A 15618-nucleotide genomic window follows, 5' to 3' on the forward strand; every position below is an offset into this window, starting at 1 on the left:
AAAGTAGCTGCATCAATATTATAGCAGCAATGAGACTAGTAAATGAAAGTTTAAGATTTTGTGATAGTTCTTTTTACCCTTAGACTATACCCTAATAAAGATACAAATTCAAAATACCTTTTGTAAGATTTGAGTTTCTGTCACCAACTTGATAGCTTTTTTCATTCATTTCAGTTGGTTTTCGAGTTAGCTGTCTTCTAGTGATGTTACTTAGATTATTCCTTTTCCATTTTTGCTGTTGCAAACGATACAGAGTGAAACATTTTTTTAAAGATGTATTTATTTTAAAGAGAGGGAGAGAGAGAGAGAGAGAGGAGGGGCAGAGTGGTGGGACAGAGAATTCTAAGCAGAATTCCTGCTGAATGTGGAGCTTGATGTGGGGCTTGACCTCATGACCCTGAGATCAAGACCTGAGCAGAAATCAAGAGTTGGACACTCAACCAACTTAACCACCCAGGAGCCTGTGAAAGTTTTGTATTTTTTCAAGAAAATTTTCATTAGTTTCCTAAAAGTGAGACTACAGGGTTGTATGATTGTGTATGCCTATATAATTGTGCTAGATACTGTCAAAATCTTTTCTATAAAGTTTGTATCATCTTGCACTCCCTCCATCAAGGTACCCAGGAACCAGCTGGGTAATAACAGGAAGAGGCTTGGATTATTGGAAAGTAGAACCTCGGCGACTGAGGAAGAGGCCACTGCTCAGCCACTGTTTAATACTTCAGGAGCTAGGAAATAAAGAGCATCCAGGAGTAGGAACTCTTCTCAAAGATGGCTTGTGGCACAGATGGCTGTGACACATTGGGAGCCTAAAGGAGACTCCCTAAGGAGCGAGGCCTGAGGCCTATGAGAGGGCAGGGCCCAAGGAGTGCTAGTACCTCCATGGGGGTGTAATGAGGCCGGTTCTAGGAATGCTAAACCAACCGGTGACAAACCAACTGCTGCCCCGGAGTACATCATCATGGCTGAGGTGACGCTGATAGGTAAAGCAGGCAAACAAGGAACAGCAAGTCCTGTCCCCTCTTTCTGATTTTGTTTCTATCATCCCTTGTTTGAAAGAAGCTTAAAAGGTCATCTAGCAAAGAAAATATATGATTTGTAGAGTTCCAGCATCACATAGCAAATTGTAGAGATGGGTTTGGAGGTGAGAGAAGAGATGAAGAGATAGAAGCAAACTGCAGGTGGGTGGGGGGCGGGGGGGGGTGGAAGAAACGTGTTCCTTCCCATTTGCTTCTTGCTCCTGCCAGCATCATCACAGGAATGACCCACCCTTGCAGGAATGAGTGACTTCAGAAACAACAGGTGAGTCCAGTCTGCAGCTTTTCCACATTATCAGGCCAGGCCTGTCACCGCTCTCAAGGGAAACAGCACTGCCCCCTGTACACCTGCCCCGAACCCTGGAACTCTTTCTCCAAGCCTTCAGCTTTCAGAAATTCCATCCTTTTTTCTTTGTTCCCCAGCCCCTGAGATACCTCCCATAGTTACTTCCTCTATGACACTCGAGTGGTCCCTTCTGCCTTTTTAGCTCTTGTTTAGCTCTCTAGTATGTGGCTAACAATTTATAAAATAAGTGTGGTCTCGGGATCCCTGGGTGGCGCAGCGGTTTGGCGCCTGCCTTTGGCCCAGGGCGCGATCCTGGAGACCTGGGATCGAGTCCCACGTCGGGCTCCCTGCATGGAGCCTGCTTCTGCCTGTGTCTCTGCCTCTCTCTCTCTCTCTCTCTCTGTGACTATCATAAATAAATAAAAATTAAAAAAAAAAAATAAGTGTGGTCTCTCTCTTGGCTAGACCCTGACTCATACAATCTCTATCTATGCCAGAAGTCACTTGACAAAAATTCAACACTCATGCGCGATTTTTACAAAAAACACTCAATAAAATAATTGATAGGCAATATTTTAATGTGATTATAAATTATACATAACCAGCTCAAAATCCAGCATCTTACTTATTAGGATAAAACCAGAGGCATTCCCATGAAAATCAGTAACAATACAAGGATACCTAGTCTTCTCACTACCATTTAACATGCTACTTAACGTAGCAGGCATACAATTAACTAGACAAAAGAAAGCAATGAGAGGAATAAGATTTGGAAGGGAAAAAAAGAGGTAAAAGATAGCTTAGTTTTCAGGACATATGTCTGGAAAGTACTACAAACAATGGGTATAATTAACATACAGAAATCAATAATCAACACATATATGCAAATAATAATTAGGTAAGAGAATCAAAGGGTAGGTCCCATTTATGTTACCAAGAAAAAAAATAAAATAACTAAGCATAAACTTATTAAGAAGTAAGTAAAAGTTCTAGGAGGGAAACTTTGAAACTCCCCCTAACGTCTAGAGAGGATGGTAGTGGGGCATAAACACACACACAGACTAATAAAACAGAAAATGGAGAAATAAATTTAAGTGCACATGGAAATACAACATAAAAAAGGGTGGCATTTCAAATCAATAGTGGGAAACATGGACCTTCTAATTAATGGGGGAATCATTTGGAAAAAGGTTGGAATTGCATTCATATCCCATATAATAGAAAAAAATCCACATGAGTTAGAAATTTAAATGTAAGAACACAATGAAACCATGGGTAAATGTTCTTTATACTCTGGAAGTAGGAAAATTGTTTTTTACTGTGACCAAATTCCACCAGCAATAAAAGTTGATAAATTTGGCTACATAAATTGAAAAACAATTTGCAAGGAGGAAAAATAGAAATAAGCAATAGGAAAAAAAAACATAATACTGGAGAGTAACTCTAGGAGGTCCATAGTCTCCAAGTAATAGGTCTGCAGTAAAGAGAACAAAGACTGTCAGGGTGCCAAGCTCTTAATCATTGTATAAACTGTTCCTTTAAGAAGGCCTCTCCATTCAACCCACATTGTTGACATTATGAGTAAGTTCCATGGGACTTTGCACTCCTACAGCAGTTCCTCAAAGTTTGGTCCTGGGACAGTCTGCCCCAGGATAATCTGAAGTGTTTGTTAAAAACACTGAGTCTACCCTTTCATTTGTCAGACATTATCTAAGCAAGCTTTTCTACCTAGGCACAATAGAATTTGACTTGTCACTTGAATACAGTAAGCTATGTTCATTGATCTTATCAGATCTGAATAGGATTCCTTACTTTCTACTAGTATAGTAAGTGATTTTTAAAATAAAGTTAGAAAAACCAAATTTAAAAGAGCCTGAAAGGTTAAGCCCCTCAGTCAAGTCATCAGATTACACAGAATGGAAATAATACAGAAACTGATACCTAACAGGTAATTCTGAAGTGTAAGAATGAAGGGTCCCAGAAAACTGGCCAAGGGCACAAGGCAGCTTTTAGAATCTTCTAGGTGTTCAAATATATTGGATGGTTTAAAAACACAACAAAACAAGATAGCTTGGTATGCAACAAGATAACCAATGCAAAAATATTTACAACACATTTTATTTGGTTAAAAGGTTAACAGCTTTTACTTAGTTAAAGGCTGTCAGGTCGAAAGAAGCTTACAAAAACAGGAACATAAGTTATAGGATGACCAAATGACTTCAGAAGCTTAATATTACAAAATAGCTATCTTAAACACATATATGTAAACATAAGAATGGATAAATTAATACTCATGAAAAGGAGGAGCAGAAAAAAGCTTCCATTGTGCATTCATTTCGTCTTCTGGAATCTTGTTATATCCCTGTTTTGACTTGGTATGGTTTGAATTCAAAAAAACCAGAATCCATAAATATATCTTATCTTCTCATCTTCCTGCAAAGTAGGAAAAAAAAAGGAAGATGAAACATACTGACAACTCAAAGCTGATGCTTTTGCTATGAAGCATGGAGAAGAAAATTGATGCATCATATATCTGGAATACTCTATGATAGTAGGAATTACAAAATAAGGTTTAAGAAAAATTGACCAGCTTAGATTTTTACGTTTTACTATATATTTCTTTTTTATTATGAACTGCAGCATACATAGAATATATGAAAATGTACAACTTAAAAACAGTAATTAAATGATGTGCTTATCACCTAGGTAAGAAATAAAATACTACCACACCTCAGAAGCCTCAAGTGTGCCCCTTTCTGATCACATCCCTGTTGTTCCCCAACAAGTAACTGCTATCCTGAACTGTGCTCATCTCTTCCTTGCTTTTCTTCATAGTTAAGTTGTTTTTCTAAACACCTTTATTCATTTCCAAGTCTCTCCTTCACTGAAACATTAAATACTCACACTTTACATTCTGTATCTAATTCTATCAGTTGTTTCTGCTGGTACCTGTTCGTTTACTGTGATCTGTTTATTTCCCTGGGAATTCTACCTGTGGAAAATTTGTTGAGGACTGAGAACTCTAGAAAATATTTGCATTTGCTTCTGATGGACAACAGGGGGCACTACAATTCATGGACTAATACAATTTTTCAGCTTAAGGTTTTCTGTGACTTCCAGATAATTGTAAATTCCAGCTGCAATGCATGAGAGTTTGATTTTGATTATGAATTCTCAGAAGATTTCTTTCCTTCTCAATTCAGTGCCAGAATTATTTCCTGGGGCTTAAAAAAGCTGATGGGAAGGTTATTTTTAGTTTGCTCTCCTACTGAGAGGGTAGCTCAACTTTATTGAAGGTGATCTACTATTAGACTTTATTTTAGCTAAACCCTGGGATATACCTTCTGCCCCAGCCCCATAATACTGTGAATTCAATACTTAGGTTCACCTCGTTTGGTAAATGCCTTCAGGCAAAAGCCAGTCTCAGAGTCCACCTACCTTTTCTGTGTTCTTGCTCTCATTCAGTCTCTGATAAGAGCTTGCTTTCTTCTTCTCTTCTAGCTAATAGATATGTTTGGGGGGTGGTGGGGGTGGGGTGGGGTTTGGCTTTTGTTTCCTTATAATGAGAGGCAGCCTTCTCACTGATGAAGAAATTATGAATAAGTAAAGCAAAAATGAACGCTGTGGTTTTGAATCAGAGGTTATCAATATATAAACTCATCATGGATTCTACTTAATATACAGATAGAGAAATATAAAAGTGCGTGTATGCATGGATTAGTATGCATGTGTATGTTTCCTAGCTCTGTCGGCTGAGAGGACCTAACTAACAGCAATATCCCCTGGTATTGGTGGTGGTGGCCAGACCCTAAGAAGGATCCCTGCCACCACACTCAGGATGATGTTCATGCTCTTGTATAACTGCCTCTTTAAGGAACTGTGACTCAATCTAACCAATAGAAGACAGCAAAGGTGATAGAATGTCTCACTTCTAAGATTACGTTTCATTTTATAGTAATCTATCTGCTAAAGGATTTGCTCTAGAGACTTTCTAGCTAGCTTTGAAATAAGTAGCCATTTTGGGAGGCCCACTTGGCAAGGAGCTGAGAGTGGCCTCTAGGAGTTGAGGATAGCCTCTAGCCAACAGCAAGAAGCTGGGGCCCTCAGTCCTGTAACTACAAGGAAATATACTTGTGTGATTTATTTATTTATTCATGAGAGACACAGGCAGAGACATAGGCAGAGGGAGAAGCAGGCTCCACGCAGGGAGGACTTGATCTCCGATCCCGGATCCCAGGATCATGACCTGAGCCATAGAGTACCTAATTCAGTGTGCTAGTCCAGATTCCTGGCCCTCAGAAATGGAAAGAAGAAATGGATGTTGTTTTGGGCTATTAGGTTTATAGGTAACAACTGTTGTGCAGCAATAGCTAATATATACATAGTATATATACTATGTACATACATATATATAGTATATATATTATATACATAGTACAAATAACTAATGCCCAGATCTTGGTTTCTAAACACAATTCTTCAGGGGAACTGGGTTCTTTGCAAAAGTACCTGATTTGGTGGCTGGGGCAGGAAAAACACTAAGATAAGCCTGGAACATCTTGTGTCAGAAAAGAAGTGCTCAAAATATTATGAAGTCTTGTTGAAAGAACACAGAAGGAAGCCACCCTGAAGGAACTCCTAATTGCCAAGCTGGAATAATCTGGGCAATGGAATAACTATTGATAGTATTAGATTTTAACTGATAGAATAAACACAAATAACTAATTAACTAACTAACTAACTAACTAAATAAATAAATAACTAAATAAGGAAGGGAGGGAGGGAGGGAGGGAGGGAGGGAGGGAGGGAGGGAGGGAGGAAAGGAAAGAAGGAGAGAGAAAGGACAGCTCTTCCTTACAGAATTCTAATAAATGCTGAAGGAAAGAGAGAAACAGAAAGCCACTATTAGGCAGAAATATAACTGTTGCAGGCAAGATCCATCAATGGATGCTAAAATTAGCAAGCAAATGTTTGATGAAAAATAGGATGCATGGTGACAAATAAGATCCCCCAGTGTCCATTAACTATAAAGGAAAAGATGGTAATTTACTGTGAAAAAAGCCCAGTAGACACCATGGTCCTCAATCAAGTGATCCAAGTTAACATTATTGAGACATCCTGACATGATAAACCCCTTAAAATGATGCAAATGGCACACCATTTCTGTAGAATTCTTGCCAAAAATGCGTAACTGCTTTGTAATGATGAAAAAAAACATCACACACACACAAAAAAAGAAAAAACATCAGACAAAACTGAGGGATATTCTACAAAATAATTGACCAATAGTCTCCAAAAGTGTCAAAGTCATAAAAGGAAAGGAAGAAATGAAGAACTGTCATAGGATGGAGGAGGCTAAGGAGAAACAACAACGATATGCAAGGTGGGATCCTGGATAGGATTCTAAAACAGCAAAGGATGTTAATGGACATCTATAGTTTAGTTAATAGTATTATACCAATGCTAATTTTCTAATTTTGATCATTGTACTGTGGGTAAGGTGCTAAAATAAGGGAAAGCTGGGAGAGGAATCTTTGTGCTATTTTTATAACTCTTTGCTAAGTCTAAGTTTAGTTTAATATAAAAAAATTTAACTCTCAACTCAATTAAAAAAAAAAAAAAGACAACCAATTTAAAAAAGGGAAAAAGATCTGAATAGACTGACCTCCCTACCTCCCTCCTTTCTTCCTTTCTTTCTTCGCTTCCTGCCAGCGTGAAACCCAATTCGGGACTTGAACTCACAGCCTTGAGATCATGACCTGACCTGAGATCAAGACTCGGACACTTAACTGACTGAGCCTTACACTCTTACATTTGTGTAAGAAGATACACAAATGGCCAATGAGTACATGAAAAGATGCTCAACATCATCAGTTATCAGAGAGCTTCAGGTCAAAACTTTCTTTTTTTTTTTTTATTTATTAGGTCAAAACTTTCATATACTACTTTACACCCACTTACTATGGTTAGAATCATCAAAAAGCCAAATAACAACAAGTGTGTTGGCATGGAATTAAAGAAATCAGAACCGTCATACATCATTGGTGGTAATGTAAAATGACAGCAGCTTTGGAAAATAGTCTAAGCAGTTCCGCAAATGATTAAACGGAGTTACCATATGACCCAGGAATTCCATAAGGAGGCATATGTCCAAGAGAAAAGAAAACCTATGTAGACACAAAGACTTGCAAATGATATTAACAGCATTATTCATAATAACCAAAAGATGGAAACAACCAAACATCCTTTGACAGACAAGTGGATAAACAAAATGTGGTTATTATCTATACGACAGAATTTAATTCAGTCCTATAAAGAAATGAAATACTATATATAATGAACGGATAAACCCTAGAAACATATGGTAAGTGCAAGAAGACAGTCACAAAGACCACATATTACATGATTCCATTCATATGAAATATCCAGAACAGGGAAATCTATTGAGATAGGAAGTGGGTGAATCGTTGCTTAGGGCTGGGGGCAGGGTGGTGGGTATGGGAATGACACACAAAGGGCATGGGGTTTCTTTCTGAAGTTTTATGATGATAGGTATGGTATGTGAATTACAGCTTGACAGTTATTTTTTTTTAAAACCACTTGATCTTTTATTTCATTTTGTTTCTGTTTTACCCTCCTTTGTATTGCTATCCTGGGTGTGTGTGTGTGTGTGTGTGTGTGTGTGTGTTTTAAGACTTTATTTTTTTAGAGCAGTTTTAGGTTTGCAATACTATTGAGAGGGAGGTACAGAGATTTCCCCCATGCCCTCTGCCCTTACCTGTACACAGCCGTCCCCACTGTCAATTACTCACAGGCATTGTATATACTGGATCAAGGATGAATACACACTAACACATCACAATCAGTTGAAGCCTATGGTGTACTTAGGGTTCCCTCTTGGTATTGTACATTCTAAGGGTAGGGACAAATGTGTAATGACATGTATCTATCATCATAATATCAGAGTATTTTCACTGCCCTAAAAATCCTCCATGTTCCACCTAATTCATCTGTCTCCTCTATCCCTACCAGATAACAGTGATCTTTTTCCTGTCTTCATAGCTTCACCTCTTCCAGAATGTCATATACTTGGAATTATACAATAAGTAGTTTTCTCAGATTGGCTTCTTTTACTTAGTAAACTGTATTTATGGTCCTCCTTGTCTTTTCATAGCTTGGTACCTCAATGCTTTTTAGCTTTGAGTAATACTCCATTGTCTAGATATATCATAGTTTATTTCTCCATTCACCTACTGAAGGACATTCTTGGTTGCTTACTGGTTTTAGTAATGTGAATAAAGCTGCCATAAATATCCATGTGCAGATTTTTGTGTGGACATGTTTTCCCCTTTGGGTAAAGACCAAGGAGTGTGACAGCTGGACTGTATGTTAAGGGTACCTTAAGTTTTGTAAGACCACCAAGCTGTCTTGCAAAATAGCTGTATCCTTTGGCTTTCCCACTAGCAGTGCTCCATACCTGTTATTGCTTCAAAATATCTGTCAGAACCACCAATGCCTTTCATCTTATAAAAGAAGTAAATACTGACACAATGCAAAGGATAAGAAAATTTAAGGATAATTTTCTCTCTTTTTGAAAATATGATTGGTTTCTGCAAAACAGGCTCCTTCATTTATTCTTTTAAAAAGTGAGATTTTCCATAGAACACATGTAAAAGGCATTTGGACATTTTTTGAAATAATTAAGGGAATTTGAATAGGGATTGGCTACTGGGTAGTTGACAGTAAGAAATTGTTGCTAATTCATTGTTGCCAGATAATTGAGTGATTACTGTTATCTAGTTTTGTTAAGAAGTTCCTTTTTAAAAGAGATACACACAGAAGTATTTTTGGAATTAAATGACCCAATATTAGGGATTTGTTTTAAAAATGCTACAACAAATAAGGATAGATAAAATATATAAGGCAAAATACTGGTAACAGTTGAAGCTCAGGATGGATAAGTAGGAAGAGTACTATTTTCCCTTTGTTGAGGTTTGATATATTTTTTAAAGATTTATTTATTTTAGAGAGAGGGAAAGAGTACATACACGCATGGGGACACATAGGGGCAGAGGGAGAGAGAATCTCAAGCAGACTCTCCGCTGAGCACGGAGCCCAACTGGGGCTCGGTCTCACGACCCTGAGATCGTGGCCGAAACCAAAATCAAGAGTTGGACACTTAATTGACTGAGCCACCCCAGCACCCTGTGTTTGAAATTTTAAAAAAGAGAAAGAAAAAGACTATTATTCTTTAAGGCCAAAGAACAAATAAGCCACTTTGAATTCCTCTAGGGAACAAGGTAGAGTACAAATGAAGACAAGAGACATAGAAATAGTGGTTTGCAAATCATAGGCAACAAAGTTGTTTTACAAAGCCCGTTTAAAGAATAAAAGAAGACATTTCTTCAAATCTTACCCAGATTATACTGTGATTATTGTATGTCAAAAATATACCGATATTGAGAAGCGTTCAAACACTAATTCATCAGGCAGGAATTTCTTTTAAAGCACATAATTTATAATATCACACTGAAATCACTTTAATATCACTGAAATACTTACCTTTTGAGATTTGGCTCCTTTAAATAGAGAGGCGTACACCTTCTTCTCCGGCTTGGTAGCTCTAAAGATGGATTTTCTGACTTATTTTCAGCTTTAGCAGCATTATTTGAAACAAAATTGGTATTTGTCAAGTCCTGTAGTGTTCTACAACCTGCAAAGAATATTATTTTCACAAATATTTATAAATGTGGGATATATGGGATATCTCTATATAGAAATAGATATGGGATATAGTGGTTTACAAATTGCTGGTAGCACATTTTTAAATATAACAATAATCAAGCTATAATTTTAAATACTATAATAGCAATGAAATTATTTGTGAATAAGTTTTTCTCCTCAAAATGAGGGGAAAAGAGACTTAAAATTTTAAACTATCAAAGTAGATTATAACATTTTTATTCTGAAATCACATATAGGCTGATAAAAATTCTTTATAGGTCAACTCTAGTCACAGAATCATACAAATTACTACACATTCATTCAACATTTGTATCGACTGCTTACTCTATGAAAGGTACCATGAGGAATAGAGATGCAAGATGGCTGACCAGTCCTCTATCATGTACTAGAACTCTGGATTTTTGCACTTTTGCTATAGTATGCGTTTTATGTGGAATAGCCTTATCAAATCCTAGTGCTAACTTGAAAAGAAATCTGTACCCTCATGTTCATAGCAGCATTATGTATAGTCAAGACATAGAAACAATCTAAGTGTCCATGGATGGATGAACGGATAAAGAAGTTGTGGCATGTGTGTACATGTATATTAATATTATATGCATATTACTCAGACATAAAAACATGAGGAAATCCTACAATTTGAGATAACACAGATGGATCTTGAAGGCATTATGTTAAGTGAAATAAGTCATATACAGAAAAACAAATACTGTAGGATCTCATTTATATCAGGGAACAATACAAAACAAAATAATCAAAACCAAAAACCCAAACCCAGAAAAAGAGATCAGACTTGTGATTACCAGAGGTGACAGAGGGTGGAGAAAGGGGGGAATAAGAAGAAAGCAGTCAAAAGGTAAAAATGTCCAATCATAAGACAAATAAGTACTAGGGATGCAATGTACAACCTGATGACTACAGCTAACACTGCTTTCTGATATATAAGAAAGTTAAGAGGGGGCGCCTGGGTGGCTCAGCTGAGCATCTGACTCTTGACTAGGCACAGGTCATGATCTCAGGGTTGTGAGATCAAGCCCCGCACTGGGCTCCGTGCTGGGTGTGGAGCTTGCTTAGGATGGATTCTCTTTCTCCCTTTCCCTCTGTTCCTCAACCCCACACCCTCTCTCTCAAAAAAAAAAAGTTGAGAGTAAATCCTAGGAGTTCTCATCACAAGGAGAAAGCTTTTTTCTTTTCTGTTTACTGTATCCATATGACATGATGGATATTATCTGAACCTGCTGTGGTAACCATTTCATAATACATGTAAATCCAATCATCATGCTGTATGCCTTAAAGTTATACAGTAATGTCAATTATTTCTCAAAATGGGAAAAAATTTCTAGTATTCTACATACATATATATTCAAATGTTAAGTCACCCAGTAGAAAATTTTGACTGATATGGGAAAGTCCAACGTCATAAAATTTCTAATAATGAAAGAATATCCTTTGGATGTATAAGGGGAAAAAATGGGATAAGTAATGTTACATACAGCATGACTTCAGGCATATATTTAAATTCCATAGATTGAACTCTGTATGCACATGCCAAAATGCTGACTGCAGTTCTTCTGGGTGATTGTTTTTCCTACAATTTCCTGATTTTCTACTTTCCATTTTCTGCAATGAGTATTATTTTAATAACTGGGAGAAAATAAAAAGTAAACACTAAAGATAAAAATCCTACCTATCCTTTAGGGCCTAAAATGCTATCTATGTATTTCATGTCCTCTTGTCCAAATCACTCCCAATATATGTGTTAGCACATGTATGCTTTTATTAGAGCATTTATCACATTTACCATCTATTTGTTGTTTGCTATTTTGAAACATGCATTCTGAGGAAAGGGAGTTGATATTACTGATTTTTTAATCCTCTAAAACTCCAAATCAGACAACTTTGTGGTAAAGGCCAAATCTGTTTTTTAGGTTTTAAATATTCAAGACACTACTCTGCTATCTTTCCTAAAATAGTACACTTTCTTTAAAATTTTTTATAGTTTCTATATACCAGGTTACACAGCTAAATACTGTTTTTAACTCCATAAAAATATCAGTTATAACAAAATACTTTACTGGTTTGAAAAAAGAAAATACTTCTAAAACTTGATCATTTCAGCCATTAACCTACCTATTCCTGATTTTTGTGTTCTCTGGTTGAATTTCATCCCTTTCATCTTCTCATGTACATCACCACTTATTTGAAAGATTGGTGAGCTCTCCAGGGCAAAATTTTCTTTTATCATCAAATTTTTACTAGGAGAAATACTCAGAGGCACTGAATCCTCATGAGCACTCTTAAAGGAAGAATCTTGTATGTTAGGCGAATATACCTGAGAAAAAGCTTGAAATGTCTTTGTGTAAAACTCTGGCTTCATTTTGACAACTTCCTCATTTTCTGAAATTTTTTCCTTAGCATCTTGTCCAGATTCAACTGATATTCCCGGGTCAGTGTCAGATATTATCTGCATTACCTTATGGCTATCTGAAGAAGGATAGATGATCTTCTTTTTCTTTGATTTAGATGACGTTTTGTTTACTTTTCTGACTTGGCACTCTTCTTCTTTTACCACTTCCACAAAGGGGTTATCTCTTTTTTCATTCAGAGTTGTAGGGCTTTGCTTCAGATTCTCCTGTAGGTCCATGTGCTTATCAGGATCAGAATCTGCTTCATTAGTAATATATTTTAAACCTGATTCTAAGGAGACAGATGTCTGTAAAGAATCTGGTAACTGTGAAATACATTTTTTTTTACCTTTTGCCAAAATCTTTGACTTGCCTGATAATTCTTTCCCATGCTTTTTAACTAATTTATAAGGATTTGAATTTTGGTCACAATTTTCCTTTTCATTATTATCTATTTCCATAGAGTATCCACTGATAATACTTTGGCATTCAAGTCTTTGTTTAGATTTATTTACTTGAAAAGCAAGATCTTTTGTATAGCTTTCTTGATCCTGTACATCTTTATCATTATCCCCATATATTTCATACCTTTCAGAAATTATTGCTGTCTTCTGATTTACTTTCTGCCTAAGTTTCTTATTTTTTGATTCATTTTGCTGAGAAGGTTGCTTATCAGTCACATGCTTTTTCAAACCCAACACATTCTGTGCCTCATAATCATATAGATTTCCATTACTGGGAGTGGGAAGACAAGCTGTTTGTAATTCACTTGTGACTTCCAGGTTTTTAGAAATAGTTTCTTTACCTGTTTGATTTAGAGAAAAGAAGTTACTTTCTTCTGGGTCATGAATACCTTTTTTTTTAAACTCATTTGCCCGGTTCATTTCCACAATTATTTCTGTCTCCCGACTTACTTTCTGCCTAAGCCTCTTATTTATTTTTGATTCATTTTGCTTTGTAGGTGGCATATCGGTAACAAGCTTTTTCACCCCCAAAATGTTTTGAGTCTCATAATGACATAGGTTCCTATCACCTCTGTTGGAAGGATCGGCTTTCTGAAACTCATCTGAGTCTTTTAGGTTTTCAGGGATGATTTCTTTTTCCTTTTGGTTAAGAGGAAGTAAGTTATCTTTTTCTGGGTCTTGTGTACCTTTGTCATCATTCTCATATATTCGGTTGATTTCAGAAATTATTTCTGTCTTCCGACATACCTTTTGCCTAAGCTTCTTACCTATTTTTGATTCATTTTGACAAGCAGGTTGCATACCACAGACATGCTCTTCTACTCCCAGAACATTTTGAGTCTCATAATCATATAGGCTTCCACTATCTTTGGTAGAAAGGGCAGGTGTTTGGAACTCACTTGGGTCTGTTAGATTTCCAGGGACGATTTCTTTATCCTTCTGGTTTAGGAAGAAAGAATTACCCTTTTCTGGGCAATACACATTCTTATCATTACCTAAATGATTCACTTCAGAAATTATTTCTGTCCTCCGATTTACTTTCTGCCTAAGATTATGAACTTTTGATTCATTTTGCTGAACAGGGTACACATCAGTGATCTGCTTTTGCAAATCCAATACATTTTGGATCTCACAATTATACAAATTTCCATTATCAATGGTGGAAAGAGCAGGTTTTTGAAACTCATCTGAAGCTTTTAGGTTTCTAATAATTTCTTTATTCACTTGGGTTTGGAAGGAGAAGTTACCTTCTTCTGGGCCATGCACAACTTTAGCACTATCCCTATATATTTGGTTTGTTTCAGAAATTATTTCTGTCTTTCGATTTATTTTCTGCCTAAGCTTCTCATTTATTTTTGATTCATTTTGCTGAGCAGGCTGCATATCAGTGACATGCTTTTTCAAATCTGACATATTCTGGGCCTCATAATCATATAAACTTTCATTATCTTTAGTGGAAAGATCAGCTGTTTGAAATTCACTTGTGACTTCTGGGTTTTCAGAAGTGGTTTCTTTATTCTTTTGGTTTGAGAGTAAGTTATCATTTTCTAACTTAGAAATCACAGTCTGTCTAGAAGCTTTACTTTTATGACAAGCTAGAGAACTCTGACCCATACTAAATTTACTCTCCTGATGGAATTTATCTAAACTTTGAGAGAAAGAGTATGCTTCTTCTTGCTCATTTGTTACATGTATTTTCTTTTTTTTATTACACTGTGTAGTTTGTCTCTTATCTTGATCAAAGTCATCATGAAGGGTTACTTTCTTCAGTATGTTCAACTGAGTCAGCTGCTCAGTATTGAACATAAAATTTGGATCGTCTGAATCCCCTTTGCCATTCAAGATAACTGATCTTTTTTCTGGTCCATTTTCAATCTTTTCCTCAATATTGATATCTGAACTATTTTTAAATGGTCTCTTTGATCTTTCTCTCTTTTTTTCAGAGCTTGAATCCCTCACTTTTCTGAAAGTTTTTATTTCACAATCATTTGATTTTTTATTGCTTTTATTTTTAGTGCCCGTTGAAACTGTAACAATTTTGCTTATTTCACTAGCAGTTAAATCCATGTCAGCATCATACACAGTTTTCTGCAACTGAAAGTCATCACTACCTTGAAATGGATTCTTGTACTCTGCAGTAGGTTCGCTTGTCGACTCAGATGAGACAGGAAGCCATTGGATGTTTCCTTGCATTTCAATATTCTTTTCATTAGTATGATCATTTATCTTATTATTCCAATTTAATTCTGGACTTGAAATGTGTTGTTGATCTAAATCTGTCATATGAGGACTGACAGGATTATTTAATTCCTGAGATAATACATGTTTCTTCCTTTCAGTTACATTACTGAGAGATGGCTTCTCCTTTCTGTGGCTGATCGACTGGGCATTTTTCACCTCACTCATTAGAGAACTAAGGGAATTTTGGTCTGAGTGGAAAAAATAAAGGGAAAGAAAATTTAGAAGTAATGACAATGAATTTGTTATTTTAAACAAACAGAGCAAAAATCAAGCTGTTTCACAGAAAGGATTCTGATAATGTATTCTGTTCAGATACTTACAAAGAATCTATGCTGATAAAAATAAAGTAGAAATGACCAGAGTATTCATAAGTTACATTTTACATTGTATTTATGGACAATATATATTAAGAATTCACTCTGCCTTGGCCCCAACAGTAG

General features: G+C 36.3%; 1 protein-coding gene across 6 annotated transcripts in view; it reads right to left on the reverse strand.

Moving 5' to 3' along the window:
* Window positions 1-3597: 3597 nt before the first annotated feature.
* The window catches only part of SGO2 (shugoshin 2), a 54572-nt gene continuing 42551 nt past the window's right edge, over window positions 3598-15618 (reverse strand). For all 6 annotated transcript variants that reach the window (XM_072813165.1, XM_072813162.1, XM_072813164.1 and 3 more), the window contains 3 exons: window positions 12199-15366; window positions 9886-10036; window positions 3598-3756 (listed from right to left, as the gene is read on the reverse strand). In XM_072813165.1, the coding sequence (XP_072669266.1) occupies window positions 3741-3756; window positions 9886-10036; window positions 12199-15366 (3335 nt within the window). In that variant the 3' untranslated portion in view covers window positions 3598-3740. The remainder of the gene's footprint in view (window positions 3757-9885; window positions 10037-12198; window positions 15367-15618) is intronic.

The sequence above is a fragment of the Canis lupus genome, chromosome 36 (genome assembly GCF_048164855.1).
Source record: "Canis lupus baileyi chromosome 36, mCanLup2.hap1, whole genome shotgun sequence".
NCBI lineage: Eukaryota > Metazoa > Chordata > Mammalia > Carnivora > Canidae > Canis > Canis lupus.